We start from the raw sequence: 21,987 nt of genomic DNA on the forward strand, positions 1-21,987 counted from the left end.
AGATCCTTCTGGATTCTTACCTGTTTGAAAAAATCCTTAACAGCTGGAGAAAGGATAATGCCCAACTTTCAAAGCTACTCTGGCTATTAAAATAAGAGCACAGACAGTACTATAGTTGCTAAAGCATACCCATTCTGTTTTAAGCAAACAAAATTAAATGTTCATTATCTTTTGTGCTTCTCTTATGACTGGTCATCCTACCTACATATTCACTTGTAGTGACATAAATCCAACAATTACATGAAAAAAACCTTGCCATACATGCAGCAAAAGGCTTCTCTTAAGCAAATATAAAAATGTAAAGAGTAAATTATGCCCTCAAATTTCATGGGGCTAGGAAGAAAGAGGTGTTTACACTGCTCTTAACACTTCTTTCCATGCCTCCATTTAAGACTCAAAACATCAAGACTCAAATTTTAGACTCAAATTACAATTACACTTTGCTAGATAATGCAGGAAACACTATGTGAAGTAAAAGGTAAGCCAGTATAATATGGAGGAAAGATGGCTTCCCCAGAACAGTAACAGGAAAAACAAACTAGAGTGAAGTTGGACCAGACCTTCAGTGGGTATGAACTGGTAGGCAGTCCACAAGAATGATGTAACTCACAGGCTCAACATGGAAATATTTTTCAATTGTGAATAAATGGGAAAAAAAAAACCTGAATTCTATTAACCTGGAGATGAAAATAAACTACTGAACTGAAGTAAAAAGAAAAGACTGAGCAGATAAAACAGTTTTTACATATTTAAAGGTGTATGCATTAAATTTCATTTCATTTTTATTTCCCAGAAAGGACAGAATTTCAGGCTGATCCACTTTCCCTATGGAAGCACTTCAGTGGAGAAAAAGCACAACCTCCTGACTTTTTTCAGTTCTCATGCAGAACAGTGGCAACTCATGATCCACGGAATCAAGAGGAGGTGGTTGTTTTTAAGAACAGCCAGCATGATTTAATGCAATTGTTAATCTCACGCTCAATTAGGAAGCATACAGGCTATTGGAAAGCTGACTGGAAACCGTGCATAACTAGTTTGTCTAAGATTAGGAAGAGAACAGATTCAAGAGTTACAGTGTTTTAAACACTAAGCATCATCTTGCAGGCTAAGATTAAGAAGCGACAGACTGAAAAATCCACCAACAGGCCAATTGCCATCCTTTTACATAGGGGCTTCACTCCCAAAAATACGAACTGGCAGCTATTGACTATTATTTGAACATGCCAGTACCAAGATTACTTTTTTTTTTTTTTAAATTATTTTACAGTCATCTGAATGCTAATGAATAAAGCCCCAAGTCAATATCGTTTAAGAGACTTGGCTGTAAAGATTTCAAACCCTGCCCAGTACCTGGCTGGAGAACAGCTTTCCAAAGCATGGAAGTGATAGCTTTTCTGCTATTTTTGACCACTACTGAAGGCCACACATGAAAAAGCAGACACTGCAAGAAAGGCTTCCTTATGACTTGGTACAGTAGGCATGAATTATTCCCCTAACCAGAAAAAGCAAAAGAAAGAAAAGAAAAAAAAAAAAGATCTCTGCCAAACGTGTTTATAAAAATCACCAAAGTTTTGGTGGGGTGCCAGAAAATTGTGGCCTACAAATGCTGGTAGTTTTGAGCATCAAGCTTTTTATGACTGAAGGTGGAATAGCCAAATGGCCTAAAGCAGTAAGGGCAGCCCTGGAAAATAATGGCCTAGTCATTATGGATTCTTCTGGTATTTATGGCAATAAAACATGAATCACAATGAACTCATTGGACATTAAATGTGGGGGTCATGAGCACTTTGATAGGATTTCCACAAGAATTTACCATTAATTAACCAAATAATTATTTGAAAGTGTTACTGAATTATCCTTAGTTCTTATACAGCCATTCCAGAGAAATTGGTCATTCCCAGCTGAGTGCAGTTAATGCCTTAACAAACCGGTCATTAACTGCAGTTACTGATTTTGTGGGAATTACTGTGTTATAAAATACACTCAACAGTTTATAGAAACAATACTTAGATTTTTTTTGCAGCTGTAGTTCAGCTGGAGCAGCTGGGATGGAAAAATATCAGGTCCCTCGGGCTGTTTTCACAACTAGTTTTCTGCAAATTAGAGAGGGAAATAAATACATGATGGGTTCTGAGTTCAAAATGGCTTCAGATTTTTAGCCTTTGAACATTAATAAGAAGCCATGTGCCAGTTCTGTGGACCAATGCCTGAATTCCATGTCTAGTTCTTACTAAGGTTAAAAGATCTAAATAGTACTAGCAGCAGAAGCTAAAGAAAAAAATACAATTTTTTGATCACGAGATCAGGTCCTACATTTTGGTTGAGTTTGTGAGCTTAAAATGAAAAAATCCTCCATTAGCTCCATGATAACAAAAAAGAAACCCTACAGCTGTAAAACTGAAATGCCAATTTGAGTTGTAGTAGCAGCATTCAGCTTTCAAATGCTAATGTAAATATGAGAATATAAATTATGGACTAAATTATTCAAGTGTAACACTATCAGTAATTCAAGTAGCCATCAGTTCTAATGGAATGATCAATGTCTCCACATTAGATATGAAATACACCCTACCCAACTCATGTGTAAAACATTAACTGCACTAAAATCAAAACCAGAACACAAATGAAGGTAAATACCTATTAAAATGGCAGAGTGAATCTTTTATTTCAGTTTCAAACTCTGATACTCTCAAGTCAAATCTGCTGCAAAATTCAGCAAATAAGAAATCTAGATGGGTAAGAATGTCACAAACTGAGTATCAATTCTATATACTGTCTCACACTGCTGTCAGAAAACACTGCAATCAAGTTTATTCATGTGTATCATAATTAGCAGTGACCTTAGGAATAAAGTGGTAGAAAGGTATCTCTGCTTACCTCTATCCCACTTTATTCCTTGCAACCAGCTCTGAAACAGTTGGGCTAAGTTACTCCATGTGTGGCTTAGACACATATTGGTTTGATTTACATATGTAAATATAAATCACGTTGGATATATCAGTTTATTTTATCAAGAGAACCTGAAAGAATTTTCAGATCTGCTCATACTCAAGGAGACTAGGCATTGTAAATAATACATTATGATATTAATTACACACTAATAACCCCTCTCGTGCCACCCTTATGTTATTTAAAACTGGCTTCATACCATAAGCCTAACTTAAACCCCTGGTTTTACTATGGTTGGGTTTGGTTTTCTTTCCTTCCCCAAAAGAACTCAGTACATGCCACATGTGAAACATTGGATAAAATTTTTTTTCTAGGAAACAAAAAAAGGAAGTATAATGATGATTTCTAAGCCAAAGGACTAATAAATGACTAATTTAGGTTGAGGTATGTAATGTTACAGCTACAGACAAAAATGAAGATGCACATCTGGAGCCCCTGGCTCAATTTCTTTGCCTAGAACTCTATGCGAGACAGACTAAAAATATACAGTAAACACCTCACTGCAGTATTGCTACTTGTAAAAGACCACAAAGCATGGCCACTGGGGAGACAACATACTGCTAAATTCAGAGCTGTCCTTTCTTAAGGCTTGATCTTCCTACAGAAAAAAAAAATATTTTATTTAGTATGTCCTACAACCAATCGTACTTGAACTCATGAATTCACGAAGTAGTATGATTGGTTTTAATATTCCATACTGCAAAAACCAGAGATAAATCTGTTAGAAGTTCAGGTTAGACAGAAAACAGGAGGCAATAGTATTATCACTGAAGGAAGAAGATAAAGCTACTTCTCTTTTCTGAGAGATCTAATAGCTTTTCCAAAAAGAATAGAGAGATATTTGAGACCCCGGGTTCACGAAGAAAGCTTTGCTTTACACAGTAAGACTACTCAAACATGTAAAATTATAACTCATCCTGCAAAGCATCTGTATATGTCAGAGACCAAAGAAGCAGAAATAGATTGTATAAACGAGCACTATACTCACTATAGTCCAATAAATTTATGTTAGGATACGTCTTCCCCCATCACCTCAAACAGTCTGAAGATAATACTATCAACTGACAAAGGACTTCTCATCTTAGCAACTGCAGACATGGGGAATCTGCAGTTGGTCTTCTGCACTGGAGTAGATCATCTGAGAAACTCTTAGACAAACAGCAGAAACTCATGACTTAAGATGTTTCCACATTTCCAAAAGGGAAAGCAGACTGTAACCTTCCTCCTTACGCCTGAACCTGTAAAAGTCTCAGAATCTATGGGACTACTACATCTGCGAAATTGTTCCACATGATCCTTTGAGAACATCCTTCTGCCTGCAGGCTTCACAAGAGCTCTGAAAAAGATGATCCCCTCTTTTCTACTTTGGTCCTCATACAAGCTTTACGAAGATTTTACTATAGATTAGGAAGACTAGCAGAAGTGCCCCGCCCCTTCTTTACTGATATTTTCCAAGAAACTAGAGCTGGTTGTTTCTGTTCTGTCGTGCTTTAGTCATCCAGTTATGCCCTGTAGAGCTTTCAGATGTCAACAGTTCACATAGAAGACTAGACTTACTTTTTACGCGTATTACTTAGCTCTTGCAACATGCAAAGAAACAATTAAAAGAATTCAGTTAATTATGCAGTCACTTATTGTGAGCTCCACAGTAGAAATACTGGCTCCTTCCTATTCATCAGTTTAGAGAATTTCCAACAACTCAGGTCCTCATCTTTAGATTGCTGCCACCTCTCCACTCCTGCCCTTGCTGCTGCCACAAGCATTTCTATTTTCAGTCAACACTCATGAAGTTAGTTTCCTGTGTTATGCCAAGTTATCCTCTTAAAAAAAGCTAATAATACAGCTAAATACACATGTGCACTTGTGAGTGGCACACCACAACAATGAGCTTTCACTCACCCAAACAGTCAAAGGCTGAGTGTTCAGATTAGCAAGGATCCACCTGTAAAAGTACGAAATGGAAAAACACTGTTTCCAACTCTGGACAGTGTTAAAGGAGTCAGAAAAATCTTAGACAGACTTCAAAAACTTGTAAGCTTATATAAAAATATGACGTTATGAACCTCAGTTATTTTTTCCTGATCACAGAATGGCAAGGGTTGGAAGGGACCTCGAGAGATCATCCAGTCCAACCCCGCTGCTAAAGCAGGCTCACCTGCAGGTTGCACAGGACATCGTCCAGGCGGGCTTTGAATATCTCCGGAGAAGGATATTCCACAACCCCCCTGGGCAGCCTGTTCCAGTGCTCCGTCACCCTCAAAGTGAAGAAGTTCTTCTGCATATTCAACTGAAACCTCATATGTTTCAATTTGTACCCATTGCCCCTTGTCCTGTCGCTGGGCACCACTGAGAAGAGTCTGGCTCCGTCCTCGTGACATCCACCCTTGAGATACTTGTATGTGTCGATGAGGTCCCCTCTCAGTCTTCTCTTCTTCAGGCTGAACAAGCCCAGCTCTTGGCTGAGGCCTCTCCTCATAGGGGAGATGCTCCAGTCCCCTAATCATCTTTGTTGACCTCCTCTGGACTCTCTCTAGGAATTCCTCATCTTTCTTGAACCGGGGAGCCCAGAACTAGACACAGTACTCCAGGTGGGGTCTCACCAGGGCAGAGTAGAGGGGGAGGATAACCCCCCTCAACCTGCTGGCTACTACCATTTACCAGTAGCACAAAGAAGGGTTATAGTGAAGGCTTTTACCTTAAAGTTAGCTGGGATTCTATTTCTGCTTCAAGCACAGTATTAGTGATGCTGATGTCCCTCTGAGTTCTATATTTCTCAACATCAGAAGTCAATTTTTCTTTAATAAAGTTTGCTGTCTACTCCATAGTTAAGGTATCTAAATAAGTGCTGGGTCCTAAGACACATTGTGTACCCAACACTCTCCTTAAGTCAGTTAGACATGCTAGGTTTATTTGCACTTTTAATAAGGATTTAGAAGTTGAATGGTAAGTGATGTTTTTGGTTTATGTTTCTTTTGGTGTGTTTCTTGTTTGTTTGTTGCTGTGGGTTGGGGTTTTTTTTTTTTAAGCCTTGGCCATACTCACCACAAATGATAAAAAACTACCATTAAAATAAATCCCTTAATAATTACCGCTTTCCAACAGACTGGTCCCTGTAGTTGAACTGTTACTTAATGTGCTTCAGCCAGCCTCTACTATAAAGGAATGGGAGACACCCCAGGCAATATTCACACAACAAGTATTGGAACCAGCTGCTGCAGAGCCGCCTTAGGAAAAAAAGGTTTCTCAATTTAATTGGGAAAACAGGAGGAAGCATAAATTTTACTGCCATTAATAACTTCAAGCAATCCCGATATGACTTTACCTCACCCTGATGGCTGGACATGTGCTTTTTGTTAGGGTCTTTGCCACATCTGACCCCTATTGTTTGCTCACTTGATCAGGTAAGAAAATGTATGTTTCTTTATAGGATAAATGAGGCCTATTAAAGTCAGAAAAAACACTGCAGTAGCCTATAAGAAGCTCCATTTTTCAACAGATGTGTGAAGCTCCATAATAAGTTCATTACAAAAAGGCCAAGTGAACTCATAAAGAGAACACATCTACTTCAAGCCTTCTTAAAAGAAACTTTCATAAAGGGAATAGAACATTAAAAACCCACAGCACTCCGTTAATTAGAGAGCAAAGTACTTCTTGAGTTTTTAAACAGCAGTCAACATATAATCCAGCTTGGCTACATACCATATCAAGACTTGATTGTTAAGAAACCCAACACACGACTGTTTGGCAATTCTTTGATTGCTCATTAAACCTAACTTGTAAAGAACAGAAAAATATCAGACAGAAAAATATCAGATCAGAGGAATTTCACAGTTTCCAGAAAAGATTTTAGATAATAAAACTCTCAAAAGTTTTATCAACAAACCTAGTGAAGAGACACTCTTCAGTGAGCACTAAATCAAAGTCACCCTTCACTCTGGCTGTCTCCAGCTTAAATAAAGAACTCATAATAGAAAAGTTTGACCTACTTCAGTAAATATTTTCAAAATATTGCACAGCCCTTAGACTTCTATGTAAAATCAGGTGGCTACTTCTCAGTGCACTGATACTAACACTTGGAACACCAACAAGTTAAGAGCATCAGGCCAGGATGCTCTCATTAATAAGGCTTATAAGCTCGATACATACTGTGACTGGCAAAACTATACTATTGCTACTTGGGACTGATCATACTGTACTTCAGAGTGTTGTATAACAAACACTCATCTACTTGTCTGAATAAAAATCCACAAAGCCAGTTTTCTTCCAGTCACTGTAATCTGTACTGGAGACATCACCCAAGATGTTCATCACCACCTAAAATCTTTTTGAGATTGAACACCTTGGCACTACTCTAACACTTTCACAGCCATATGCACAACCCTTCTGTACTCCATGTCCCATTTGGATCCGATTTGCAACTGGTACTATTTTTGACCCACCCACTTTTCAGCTCACCTGTGTTCAATCAGACCTTGATTTTTAAAAGCAGCTAGTAAGTTTGAGCAACCAAGAAGAGATACTTTAGTCTGACTTCCAAGCATAATGGGTTTTCATTCTTTAAGTATGGCTTGCACTGGGAAGTGAATTAAAAGAAAATGGCATTTCAAGACAAAATGCATTCAGTACACCTAAGCTCAAAGGGATGAAGGCACACATCATATAAAAAAAAAGTTTGCTCCCTGCATGCAGCCAGACCTACTCCTTTTACTCTTTGAGCAGTAACACAGTTCCCATATTAACAGCTTCCCTCACTATTCCCTATCCTTTATATCTTTTGAGAGGAGTAACTCACTCATGTGTGGACACAGAAACCCCAGTACTGCCTGCTACACCCACATACTGCCAGGAGCTCCTTCTGAACAGGGGTCCACCAAGAAGAGTTTGCAGCCTGCCATAACACACACAGCAGCACTCAGATGGTTCTGCTGTACAAACTGCCTGCTGTTCTCACAGAGAATGGAGAGCTATTTGTCTCACTTCACAAAGGCTAAGAAACCACTCAGACATAGCACAAAATAGCACCCTTATTAGAAGAATGTGAATCACAAGCTGTGCGTATATTTAAGAGAGCTGTACTAAAAATTTTGTATTTGGTTTGGCCCGTTAACTGAAAAACAAAGTGGATTTGGTCCAAACAAGAAGTGAGGTTTTTTTATTCTTCCTTGCAGACAATGTTTTCTTCTGTTTGCTGCCAGGGCATTTACTTTAGAAACCAACACACATCCAGGGGAAGGATTATGAAAAAGGGTAACATTTCCCTTCTGTCCAACAGCGGAAGAGCATCCACAGGGATAAAGGAAGAATCTGAATCAGTTCTCTTAAAGTTCAACTGTATGTTTCCCCCTTTCAGTGAGAATACTTTCCACAAGCAAATACACTAACCACTGAACTCTACTGTATTTGGAGCAAGTCCCTCCTACTCCACTTCACTCGAATTATGCCATGCAAAGCAAAATGAGAGCACTATAAGAGTGAATCAAACCTCCACGGAATGTTCTATGGCATGCTGCTTTGGTCTTTCCTTCTGAGGTGATGATTAGAGGGCACTGAATCTGTGTTTTCCACATTTCAGCAAACGTCTAGTTTAAACCACTTAGTGAGTTCACATGAATCCTCACCTTAATCCACTGAAGCCATACTTCAAATATACTGGCACATAAAGCATTCACAGAGAATGCATAAAAAAGATCACGCTGTAAATATAATTTCTAAATATTAAAGCAAAGCCACCAGTACTAAACAAGGCCCTAGTGACTCAACAATTACAAGATTTTCTTAAAGAACTGAAGTCACACAGATCAACAAAATCTCTTTTCATACCTCTTCAAGTAACTTGTTTACAGAAAAACCTCAATACAGCAGGCTATATCTCATAAGCCTCCACAGCTCTGCTCCAGCTTCTGATCTCAAGTCTGAGGCCAAATTTCCCTCAGCTGCACCCAGTTCTTTGAGATTCAGAGCATAACAAAGATCAGCTGTAGTTGATTAACTTGGGTGCCTGGAGGGAGCAAGAGGAGTCTTGTCATATACAATACTTCAGACTTGTGAAGAGAAGCCGTGAAAACTAACAAGTGGTGTTGACTGGCAAAGCTACATGGGGAAGCAGGCATTGGCACTATTAAAAAGAAAAGGCTAATTAAAATGAAAACCAAGACTAAGCAGAATTTCTCATGTCCATGCTTTCAACAGCAGCCTCAACACTGGAAAGAAAGAAGATAATCCTTCTCCAACATATCCATGCCATTCCTTTGATAGCTCAGTTGAAGTCAGTCCATCCTTTCTGCTTCCAGCCTCCACCCACATTTAGAGCCTTCCTGCTCCCAAGCCACTAAGTGTCCCTTGGGAAAGCAGCACTTCCTCCAGAACTGCAGACTGCAGCCACCTCAGTGCTCAGCACTAAACTGCTGCCTGACAAATCCTGTCCTTTAATTCTTCGCAATCTCAACTCTCCACTTAAACACCTACTACACTTAATTTATACTCATCTCAAACCCAGTGCTAAAGTCTCAAAGGCACAGCATGCACAAATGTTAAATTTCAGTAGGCCAAGTCAACAAACTTGACCTCTTGGCATTAGGAGCTGCATGGTAACTTGTCAACAGCTGTTGAGGTGTGTTAGCACTTTAAGGTGACCTGCAAATGTAAGCTGAAGGGTACTGACTTGAATAATGTGTGTTTAATACCCAAGTAACCTGTCTAAGAGGGGCATCTGGCACATGATTATTTTATTATTAAGGTTGCGGTCTTCCCTGAGATATGATACACAAAGGGATGTATTTGAGAATTATTTGATCACCACAAATCACAGGTCTGGCTTAAGAAACAAGTAAAGTAATAGAGAGTATTTGTACCTACATTTTCTAACTAGCATATTGCAAAGTATCAAGCAATTCTACAGGGAAGAGCTAGGGCAAACAGCACATGCCTCTCTGGGAAAAAAAAAAAAAAAAAAAAAAGGAAAAAAGAAAAAAAAGAAAGGGTCAAACACGTCCAAGTTAAGGAAAGATTGACCACCCATGGAGCCAAACAGACAGTGAAGCTTCTGGAAGTACTAGTAGAACTTGCTGTAGATTACCCTAACAGCCACTTCAGGAACAGACTGCAATTTTAGCAGCCAGTTCTTCTGAGCTAAAAGCCTGCCGCACAGGCCTACTTAGCAGTCTAAGAGAATGGTATTTGAAAATAAATTCTCCTCTCCACATTAGAATCAAACACTAGAAAGCAGATACTTAACTGATGAGTTTAATCTGACTCTAATATTAAATGGGGAATTTCTGGGAGCAGGGGCTTCTCAAGGATTTGTGTCATGACATTGGTTGGGGGTGACAAGAACCCAGAAACCCCAGCCTTAGACCACAGTGCTAGCTGCTGTGCAAACAAAAGAAAGAGACAAGTTGCTACTCCAAAAAGCTTACAATCCAAGCTGAACGAAACTACCTAGCAAGATCCTCTCTCAAAAGAGAGAAAATATATTTCCTGACCAGCTTCCACTTCTTGGGTTTACTGCCAAATAACATTGTCTTGAGGAAAAGAAAAGCATAAAGAAGAGGATTCCAAATGCCATTTTTCTTCTTCCTCCTAGCTCAGCCCAAAGGAGGATATCAAGTGCAAACATGGCTGTGGGAGAGAAAGCATAAAAAGATCTGAGGCATTCCAGGATAGATCAGGTAGCTGTTACATTAATCACTGACAGGATTAAGGTTTCCAAAGCAGTGTAAGTTTTCATGGTATTAACTTGTATACTAAACAGCAATAAGGCCATGTTGAGGTTGAATGTAAAATTAAGAAGGTAAACAATTTTAAGAGACTATACAAAACTAGGGGAGAAAGCTCATAGATTCACCATTGCATTCCACTTGTTCCATCACATCTGGATACACCAGCTGCACTGGACTTAGTTCATCCCAAACCCAACATATCTCAGGAAGCTTTAACAATATCTTGCATCAGTATTTCACACATTTAGGGCTCCACAACACAAGATCCTCAGCTCTCACTTAAAAATGAGCGCTCAGAAATTCTTATGGCCAAATCCTGCTAAACATTTAGTATATCTACCAGAGTGGCCTCTAGATAGTATCAGCCAAAGAACACACAAGGAGCAATAAAAACTCCCTCCTGAGAACTCCAGCATAAAACAATGATCAAATCAGACAATCCTCTGCTTTTTCCAAACTTCTTATGTCTCCGTGTCTTTCCCCTATGGACAACAACAAGTTTCACTTGTATCTGAAGTACTCAGATGAACTTACAAAAATTACAGATTATCAAGCTGAAAGTCTAGAGGTCAGTACAGCCTCAAGCAGAAGCTGACAAAGCTGGGAAATTTCTGATCTCTCTATCTGGCTGGACCCTTAAGATAACAAGAGGCAGCAGGTATATCAAGCTCCATAAAAAAAAAAAAAAACAAAAAACCAAAAAAAAACAGAGATAGTTGGTATCCTCTTCATCAGCTAAGCTCCATGAAGTTGCTGACTATTTTTCCTATGCACTCCCCCAAAATTACAAGCATCACCCATGTGTCAGCTCACACGGTTTTCAGGTAGTTATGTTATTTTTAAAGACCAGAAGACTCATTCAACAGTTTAAGACATTCTAGGAATAAATCTATTGGGTACCACATTATTTTAAATTTCCATTTACACCTGCATCTGAGAAGATGATTTGAATGATAAAAAGTTGGGAATAGTGAGGAAGTTCTTTGGCAAAGACAAAAGTGACATAGCAACATTTATGCACACTATATCATGATGCAAACAGCTTCACTATCCCCGCTGAAGTGTCTATGTTAGAACAAAAAACATACCTAGAAGTGCAGTAAGTTTGGGAAGCAGACCAACTTGTACCATTTTATTTCTCAGGCCTGTGTCAAAGGAGAGATTTAGTAAGAGTCGAAGAGTGATGTTCAGCAAAAAACTTCATGTTCACAGGGTACCATTTTCACAAGTTTTTCAACAATATCCATTTCAACCTGTATATCAAGAATAAGAAAAATCCATAAACCATCCAAACTTAGCTTTGTCTTCAATGTAAAAGCCCTCTCAGTATATTACATATTCACACACATGCATATGCAAATACATATCCAATTTGTACCATAATAGTGACTGTCAATGCATTTTCATCTGAAGCAGCTTTGCTTATGTCTTTGTGGTCAAGGTCTTCTAGATTGAGTTACTGCGTAATGTTGATTAAAAAAGTTTTTGAACCGAACAGTTCAGATGACTTGGAAATACTCCTCACAGTTGGAATACTGCAAGAATGTGGCCAAGACATCACTTGCAAGACTGGGGGGGGGACAGGTGAAGGAATGACAGACAGACTGGGGAACTTATTTAAACTTAAACACAAGCAACCCTAGAGCAACTGACATTACAGTCGAAGAGATACCCAACCAAGAAAGACAGATAACTAGCATCCAAAAAGAATTTGAGACCTTTCATTTTGAATTTCAAATGAACCCCTAAACAGAACTTCGCATGTGCTCTCAGAAGAGGCACGCCATCCTGTACATTCATTTAATAAAATCATGAAAGTAATCTTGAAACACGTATCACTTTCAAATTAAAAAGTGGAATCCAGGAACTGAGAAGTGGTATCAGTTCCTGAGATCATGTTCACTTTACCAGCCAGAAAAGACATCTGAGCATTGACTGGCAAAATTTCAGAAAGTTTTTGTCATCTTTTAAGCAACATTTCTCTGCTTTTATTTGACATAATCTTTTAAATGCATACTTTGTTTCCCAGAATCTTCTTTGGCCAGAAGGAGGCACATAAAATTACTCTGTATTCTTCAAGCTTTTGCGTGTATGTAACTAGCCTTCCAGTTATAAATACACACAGAATGAATACTGAGAAAAGAAACTACAGCTCTCCCCACATGGCATAGAGTAATAATCAAACAACTGACTGGATACCTTGATCAAAACCAATCAGATAGCAAGAACTCCTACTTCACTGCTTCGAATTTAATATGGCACTTGAATACCAAAGGAAAGAATGTGCTATAAATATATGTGGATTATTAAGTTTTACTTAGAATCAGGCATTGCACAACTAATCTTGGTTAATTTTGCCTTCGACGTTTTTGTGTTATTGCCCGATATAAATATTAGAACACTTTCTCCTTCATTAGTAGCTTTCCTTAATAATACTGTGGAGAAAAACGTATCCTCTTCATTATCAATAAAAAAATGCTCAAACAGACAGCTGACCTGAAGCATAGAAACCTTTTAAAAAGTCTTTTCAAAATTGTTAAAACACTCTGCAATAAAATAAATTCAATAATTTTGTTTCATTTGTCTTTCCACTAAATCAAACAGAATGTGGAAAGCCTGCCAGCGAATCAGCGGGCTGGAGAGCTAATCCTTATTCTCCTAATAAAGCCCTTCAGGGCACTACACAAGTATAAACTAAATCAATGACCAACCACCTGATAAACATTCTACATTCCCCCAAATATGCATGCTTGGTGTCTGACTTGTTAAGAAATAGGATACCCCTATATAAATAAGGGAGATACCTCTCGTCTGCAGTGTTCAGCACATACACATACGAATGATTGTTCCAGTAACAAAAATGCAATTAATTTTCTATTGCACTTACACAGACCTTTTTATCTCACAATCAAAGTGTAACACTAATCTCAGATTACCTCTTGGATAAGGAAAATTTATCATTTTTGTTTAACAAACTGGCATAAAGGCACAGAAGTGAAGGCAAGTATCTACTAAAAGCCATTGGGAAATCAGTAAAGGAGATACTTGGCTACAGCTTAAAAAGTCACAAAAAAATATGCTACAATTTCAGAAGTTTGAGACTTCACCTAAAAAGAAGCTTATGAATAAATAACACTGCCTCCAGTTCTTGGGAGCTACTAGCAGCATGAAGGAACAGTTGCAAGGTGCCTTTGAAGACCAAGCTGACATAGGAAATAAGTAATCTAGCCTAGCAAAGTGAAAAAGGATAACTACCTCTCTTTCCAAGACAATACGTGGCAGAGACAATACTATGTTGTCAAAAGAGTCTAGTTTGGGGGAAGGGTCATGGGCATCTCCAGAAGTGGAGGTATGACAACACTTTGGGGTGTTGTCTTCAAAATTTGGAATTTCACGTATCATATTTTGAGGTAGCTTCACTGTTGGGATGACAGTTATTCAAAAATGTTTGCAGTATGTAACCGCTGGATGTTTTAAGTCTTTCCTTTCCCTCATTTTACTAGTAACAAAATAGGATAATTGATGCTACAGATATTTAGGGTGGGGGCAGAGATGTCTCCCTCTTCCCTCCAACCACACAAAGTTTTCAGAGTCCATACCTTTCCAACATTGCAGTAGAGTGCTACGAGCCTTACCATATCGTTTTTATTCTCCATAAAAATGCTGAGTTTCTTCAAGAAAGATACAACCAGGATAAGCAGCTCAAAATTATCACGGTCCAGTGCTTTCACTAACATATGGACAATGTTCTTGTTTCTCATCTTCAGCTCAGTGCGAGTATCCTCAGCAAGATTTAGGAGCAGGTAAAGTGCAACTACCAAAGTCCAAAACAAATCATACCAACAGATCAAAGACAATAGAACTAAACAAGTGTCTCTATACACATTAAGTGCTTAAGACAAGACTTTCAGAAGTCTTCTGCTCCCTTCCCAATGCATTTTGGAGATAACTGACCATGAATGCTTTTTGTTCCTGTTTAAAAAGCATTGAGAAGATTAATTCCGATAGTGGCTTTGAAAAAAAAAATTATGATCACTAGAAGCTTTTATTTTTTTTTTTCCTTTCAATTCTAATGAAAGCCATTTAAAAGCCCTTCCCAAGAAAGCTTTGCCCCTCAGATCATTTCAATCTAACATGAAATGTATTTTCATACAAAAACAGAAATAGAGTGAAAGCTATTCAACTTGAGTCAGATACAGGCTAAGTTAGGCTAAGTTAAAAAAACCCAAATCAAACGTACAAAACCAAAATACCCAACTCCTCCCAAACCAGTATCATGAGCAAAAAAAAGTTAAGTGGATCACTTTTGCTATTTTTCCACCAAGATTGACAGATCACTTCAAAAATTATTAGCTTACAGTCAAACAATCTGATTAAGTATTCATCTTCCCCCTGTTCTTTGACAATGCTCTTCCATATTCATCCACACATTATGGTTAAGACATCCCAGTTATAACGAGCATTCAACAGAACCCTCTACCCATGTTCACCAACAAGGAAGTAATTTGCTATTTGGATTTGGTACCTCTAAGTAGCTGTTCCTGCTTGACAACCAGCCCTTGATATTTCTTATAAGTTTTCTCATAATCCTTTTTTAGGGTTTGATTGTCAGGATCTTCATCAAGTAAATTGCAGAAGTTAAGGAATTCAGATAGAAGTTATACAGTCTAGATGACTACTGTCCTCAAAGGTGTTATTCAATCACCAGTTAAAAGGAAGACACCTATGGAGCAGCCAGTGTAAAGACACTACCTCAGCAACAGCTTGCTACACCTGTACTCTACAGCATGATTTTTTTTTTCCCTCCTCCTAGTCCTGGATGTCTTACATCCTAATAGTCAGCACATATGTTCCTAAGACATACTGCTGAAAAAATAAAACTTTTTTTCTTGTGCTGTTTTAGTAACTTCAGCTTAATCTCCTCAGCAGCCCGAACTTCTCACTCTTGGTCTTTTTCATACCTGCACTTTCTAGAAAATTCTACTGCTTTCACACAAGTTGCTGTATGCTCATCTCGTATAACTCAACAACAGCTATCAAGACAAGTCAGAAGCCAGCAAGCTGCCCCAGCATATCAAAAGGATATCAGCTTTCTTCTTTTTAGCAAGTTCTTCCTGCCAAAGCTCATGTCTCTTCAATTCATGGTCTATGATATTCATACACAGAGCTCCAATTTTGTAGTGTGTGATTATTCCATGAAACTGAGAAAAACTATATTGAAGAAAAAACACCTGTGATGAGAAAAGTAAATGCAAACAACCCCAAATCTGTTTTGACATCTATGGTAGCAATGCCCCAACACTGCACCACATGAAGTATTAAAAAAAGTATTTACTCTGTGCCCCATTATAACACTTCTCTATTGGAAAATCATTTCAAAACAAAACCCCATTCCTAAAAAGATGAATATTTTTTCCAAACTTGCAGAAGGACAAGCAACAGTGTGTTGTTCCAAGTCAGAATAAAAACACATTCCAATTTTCATGTGTAAAGGAAAATATTTTCCAATCAGCCCCACTTTTCATATTATAAGTGCTTCAGAGGACCCTCTACTCACTAGAAATATAATAGAGGTCCAAAATGAAGTTGTAATGCAAATTCCATTTGAATTATTTCTAGGCAGGGTATGCTGAAACACTGTCATACCTAAATAAGAGCAAGAACTCGCTTCAGTTTTGAATGCTGTTTCTTCCCTGTAGGAATGCTGAGGGAAATAAAACGTGGCAGCTCAGCCTATAAGCTATGGGAAAAATCCTTACTAGTTTCTTCCCGGTTCTGCTACACACTGCCTCATTGTGGGATTTCTTTTTGTGCCTCAATTTTGTCATTTATAACAAGTGTGTTTCCATCTCAGCAAGTTTTTTTTCGTGTTTCAGTGAGGTTTTGTAGTGCAGTGCAGAAAATAAATGAAAAACCACTAAGCAGAGAGAAGTTCCTGATACCCCTATACACAGGGACTCTGCACTTACCTTGAAAAGCAGAAGAAAATATAAATTATATTGGTAGCAAGTTCCACACTTTGTTTCCAGTCTTCCCTCAACACTCTAGCCAATGCACCCAGGGCAGTTTCTGAAATGAAACGAGATTTACATGAGCATTTCACCTCCCTGCTTTTGTCTTGTGAGACTCAAAATTTGAATACACCTTATTCTACATCTATCAGTTTTCTAATTAAGATTTTCAGAGGTATGCAATATGCAACACTGCTCAAAAGTTCTGTTTGGAGACAGTACTAAAACAGAGAGTACCCTGGGTGGTCATCCAGTCACAAACCTTAAGAGGCAGTGACATGCAAGGGAACAGCAACCAAACGCTGAGGTCATCTTAAAACCACCGCTAAGCTTAAGATCTCTGCCATCTCTATTTTCCATACTACACTGTGACCCCTACGTAAAACATCACGACATTCACTTCCAAATCCCCTTTAAATTCTACCTTGACAACTATCATTTTTCATTCACTTCTTTCTATATATTTTTCCCCCCTGTAGCAACTTTGTATTACTTAATAATTTGGTTTGTATTTCTTCTTGTCATACTTCAGCTTACTTTTCCCCTCTGGCTTATCTTTTCCATTCACTTACCCTTATCTAGTCCCTCTTCACATACACCATGTTACATGATCAGAATGAGAAAAGCAGCAACTGGCAATTTCAAGCACTAGAATATTCTCAACAACTCATGGGGACAAGCCATTATTTGATGGCTTACTGTTCCCCTTCCACTCCAATTCTTACAATAAACTTGCTTGCTGACATTGCAGGATGGGTAGCGTACATACTGAAGTCATCATTTACTCGAGGAATGAGGGGGTATAGGGGCCCAGTGAAAGAGAAAGGGGCAAAGGAAAAAAAAATTACTAAATTAACAAGACATGAACTTACCATCACTTTGGAGGTCTGGTTTGGATTGTCCTTATCTTTTGCTTGTCTGACATCTTTACAGACTTATAAGGGTTTTTTCCCCCCGCAGAAGAGAGGGGGCAGTGGGAAATGAATGTATATACATGTACACATATGTATTTACAAACACATACTATTCCATACTGATGTAACTCTCAAAATGCACATGGCACAGCACATACGTATGAAGACACAAAATGACAGTAATGTGAACATCACATCATGCTTTCTGATAAGATTTTTAAATGGATCCATAAGCAAAAAGAGTATGGTGTGCTAGTACAATACTTTGGTGATGCATCCTCATTCAATTTATTAATTCCCTTGGAAACTGGGCACCTATATTTATGTCAGTCTGCAAATCCCATTTGCAAAGCAAGTTTCCTGATCTTTAGGATACAACTCTAGATTCTCTTGTCTCCAGCAGCAATGCCAAGTTAATTCAGCATCAGAATAACTAGGATGAGAAAAAAACAGCTGAAGCCTATTGAGGCCAGGAGGATTTCTGTGTTAGGCCCACCTAAGATCAGCCTAAGAAGCATCCATTTGTAAGACATCCAACTGGGTTTTGACAGCCAGCTTATTAAGTACTGAGAAGCAAAGCCTAGCAAACTATAGAAAATCCCAAATTAAAGGTGAACTACTTTTCCCCTGAGAAGAAAGCACCACAAATAAACAGCACAACATTAAGAGAAGTTATCATTGGGTTTTAAAGTTACCATTGATAAGCAGTTCTTCCAAATTATCGGGATTCCTAGCCAGCTGCAGGATGAGGGCAGAGCCACGCACCTTGTCAGGAATGTCCTCATACAGTAACTCAATGTACTCATCCATGTCATTGATATTGGCAACTTCATCAATCTGAAAGCAGTCATAAGTAGGGGTTTCACAGAGAAAGAGATGTCAATTCAAGACAATCAATCACAACATTATTCAATTGTGAGATAAAAGAGTGCACAGCTTTGAGTTAAGATCTTAGGAAAAAATAAAATACAAGGAAAAAACCCACATCCAGAATCAATGCCAATGAACACCAGGAAATCTGAGAAGACTTAATTACAAAAAACAAAGGATGCTCAGACATGACTCCCTGTGTCCTGTCCGATGTTCCAGACCGCACTTGCTGTCCTGCTGCGTGCTATAGTTGGAAGTATGCAAGTCAAATATTTTACCCTTTATGGAGATGATTTTTATTCCATTGTGCAATATTTCCAAACCAAGTTCTTTGTTTAAAAAACAAGAAGGACACCCCCCCACCCCCGAATTCAGCATTTCCTCTCCCCCCCTCCCTTATATAACTGCTTACTTAAGAAGCAAATGGGTTTTGCATTTCTCTTCTAACACCAATATTTACCTCCATTCCTTCAAATGGGGGTGGATCTTTTGGCTTACTGGACTTCTCTTTCTTTTCTATAAAGAAAAAGATATGGCTGCAGTTAAGTTATGCATATTCACAGACAAAAAACATATCCAGTATTCTCATAGCCAACATTCTAGTTAAATCAAGGTCAAAGTCCTTTTGTGTCCAGCTGACCTGTCAGACGAACACAGCTAAGGTATGTCCGGTTTCTGAAGCCGAACAGCCCACAGGGAACAAAATAAACCCTCAGATGCCTTTTGACTCATCAGTCTAAATGATTAGTTACAGCCCAGTCAGCTGAGGAAACAGAGGGTAATAAACCTTAGTGCATGCCCAGACTGACAAAAATTCACTTCCACAGTGAGATACCTTAGCAGCTTTGATTCTGCTTGTACACTGTGGCAAAGCTGCCCTGTGATACACCAAGACATATATAAAGAATAAGAGGGTAAAACACCCAAAGCAGTTACAATCAAAGCATTAAAACAACATTAATCTTTATTTTAAACTCATCCCATAAAGATAAGAAACCAACTTGAGAATAAAGCTTATAATTTCATGATTGTAAGAAATCTTGCTAACCACAAGGTAATGCAGGATCGGATGTTAAATATGAAACTGTCCCCTAAGCACAAAGTTTAAGAACTTAAGACATAAATAGGACCACCAAAAAGCCTTGGCATCAGAGCAGAGAATTACTGTTCTCAGTAACTTGTTCACCAGGAACTTCAGAAGACAAGATAAGAGAATTACCCCAAGCTGTCTGCTACAGTGTACCAAAGCTTGTCAGACTCAAACTCCTCACTCCAGCTTTATAGACAGCGCAAATTCAGCCTAGGAACGCTATCTACCCTTGCAACAGGCAATGACAGAGATCTTCCTAGGAAGATCCTCATACAGTTTTTTGATGTCACTGCAAGTGCAGATGCAATCTGAAGAGGCTGCACCAAACAGCAGAAGTCCTGCTAAAGCACAAGGCAGCCAGTAAGCAGCATCAATACTAAATTTAAAAAAAAAAAAAAAAAAAAAAAAAAAAGCTTTGATAGAATAATTCTGCCCCCCCTCGCCCCAAGGTTGTCATTTTTTCCAAGTGTGATTTACCTACACCACTCTCACTATTGCCAAAGAACTCGTACATCAAGCAAGTTAGGACATCCGCTGGAAAAACCTCACACAGCAGTTGTTCAATGCAGAAGCACACCAGTCCCAAGCTACTTTGTTCCTGTACCTTTTCCCGCTGAGGCATCTCTGCGATTCTGTAGATAGTACAACAGCTGTTCTACTTCTGCAAGTTTGGAAGGGTGAATGAGCTTGCATTCTTCAACCACCTTTCGAGCCAGGGAAGCAATGTCTGTATTTGCATTAAGACTCTTTAGCCGAATGCTGCAACACAGATAGGTGTCTCTTCAGTTTTTAAATGTTTGCATCTTCAGTCCCTTGATTTACCTTTACAGTCACGAATTTCTTGAAGCAGAAACGATTCCGATACCCTCAATGCCTGTGCTGTGGCTTACAAAGGTAGTGTCAAAGCAGTGGTTCTCTACAACTCCAAATGGCAAGTAACTGTCAAACAGATTTGACAGAACATAACTGCCCATCAGCTGACAAGCAGCAACACTAAATGCAGCTGTATGAACAGATCCCTTATAACCGTATTAGACACAACAGCCACTAATATATTTGCAATACACCCAAAAAAACCTCACAGGACCGCCGGGAGTACTGCACAAAAAATCCAAAATGAGAAACAGCTATGGGTGTTGACTACACAAGGAGGTTCTTTTGCAGTGCCTGCAGATGCAGCGTCAGGAGTATACCGTAGTTCTGGCAGAACTGCAGCCAGGTCCACAAGCACTGAGCAACAAGAAATATGTACACATTAACAACAGGATGGATGAAAAAGGAATTCCAGCACGTTGCAGATGCAAGTTATGCTGATTCATCTGAAAACAGATGAACATTTCTGATCTCTTCAAAAATTTGAGAGAATTTAAGGATTCTCTTTTTCTTCTATGTGCACTCACACACGTAGCCACTTCAGCTCAAATTTTCAAAAAGACTTCAGTGTAGAGATAAAACAAACCTAGGAAAGGTCCAAACTTGCAGCTTGGAAACTGAAGTTACAATAGTTCTCTGGACTTTCGCAAAGGGGAATGTTTTAATGCTATTAACAGAAAAACACCAGGCAAAACTGAAATGCAGATACTGTAGTGAAATCACTAGCAGGGGCGGCAGGTCAACACAACAGGAGAGCCAACAGCTAGAGCATAAGGCTGTCAGAAGGTTCAATAGTATTACCTGCTCCAACATCAACTACAGGAACCAGTCACTTCACTTTTCTCTACCTCAAGTTCCCATCATGTAAAATGGAAATAATCTCTTTCTTTACAAAACATCTTAAAGTACATGGATGACAGGCAGTTTACAACATGTATTTTAGATATAAACTTTCCTAGGCACATGTTATTTCCTAGCTTCTAAACCCTCCACTAATCTAGCGCAAAGTTTTGTAAAGATTAGAATGCATTATTTCTTACAGGCTGTTAATGCTTTGAGTTACTGAGTTTATGACGCTGTGAAGAACTGAAAAAGCTATCAGAACTTGCCATGACCTTACATTTTCTGACATTCCTTGCGCTCCCCCAGCATGGGGTCTCCCATCTCTCCCAGAATCGTTGCTTCCACTTCATAGTGGACAATGAGGGCTTTCTCAGATGGATGCACATCTATGTTGCCCCCTTTTACCTTCCTGTATGAAGAAAAAGAAAAGAATTACTGATTAAATGAAAAAGCTCAGAAAACATACCAGTACATAGATCAGTAACAAGCACCTGTCTCCAGTTTTATCCAGACCCTACACCCAAGCATGGCCCTCCTTCCACACCATATTTCTTCATTTCACACAGCTGCACCAAAGCTTAATGCTAGTGGCATATTCTTGAGTATTGCCTCTAATACATGCAGAAACACCCAAGCCATTGGACAAGTCTTAGTCACAGAAGTCAAGTAAGGAAGAAACAGGACAAATTTTTGATTTCTAAGTCTCCCAGCTCTCTTAA

At 38.7% G+C, this 21,987-nt stretch overlaps 1 protein-coding gene across 1 annotated transcript in view; it reads right to left on the bottom strand.

The window, feature by feature from the left end:
* The window catches only part of KIFAP3 (kinesin associated protein 3), a 66,003-nt gene extending 44,351 nt beyond the window's left edge, over nucleotides 1-21,652 (bottom strand). The window contains 10 exon segments of the mRNA XM_009645308.2: nucleotides 11,756-11,864; nucleotides 11,867-11,920; nucleotides 14,303-14,481; nucleotides 15,193-15,291; nucleotides 15,754-15,878; nucleotides 16,637-16,736; nucleotides 18,288-18,429; nucleotides 18,923-18,978; nucleotides 20,157-20,311; nucleotides 21,546-21,652. Coding sequence (XP_009643603.1) covers nucleotides 11,756-11,864; nucleotides 11,867-11,920; nucleotides 14,303-14,481; nucleotides 15,193-15,291; nucleotides 15,754-15,878; nucleotides 16,637-16,736; nucleotides 18,288-18,429; nucleotides 18,923-18,978; nucleotides 20,157-20,311; nucleotides 21,546-21,589 — 1,063 coding nt within the window. The 5' untranslated portion in view covers nucleotides 21,590-21,652.
* Nucleotides 21,653-21,987: the final 335 nt, after the last annotated feature.

This window comes from Egretta garzetta, unplaced genomic scaffold (genome assembly GCF_000687185.1).
Source record: "Egretta garzetta isolate BGI_Z169 unplaced genomic scaffold, ASM68718v1 scaffold598, whole genome shotgun sequence".
Lineage (NCBI taxonomy): Eukaryota > Metazoa > Chordata > Aves > Pelecaniformes > Ardeidae > Egretta > Egretta garzetta.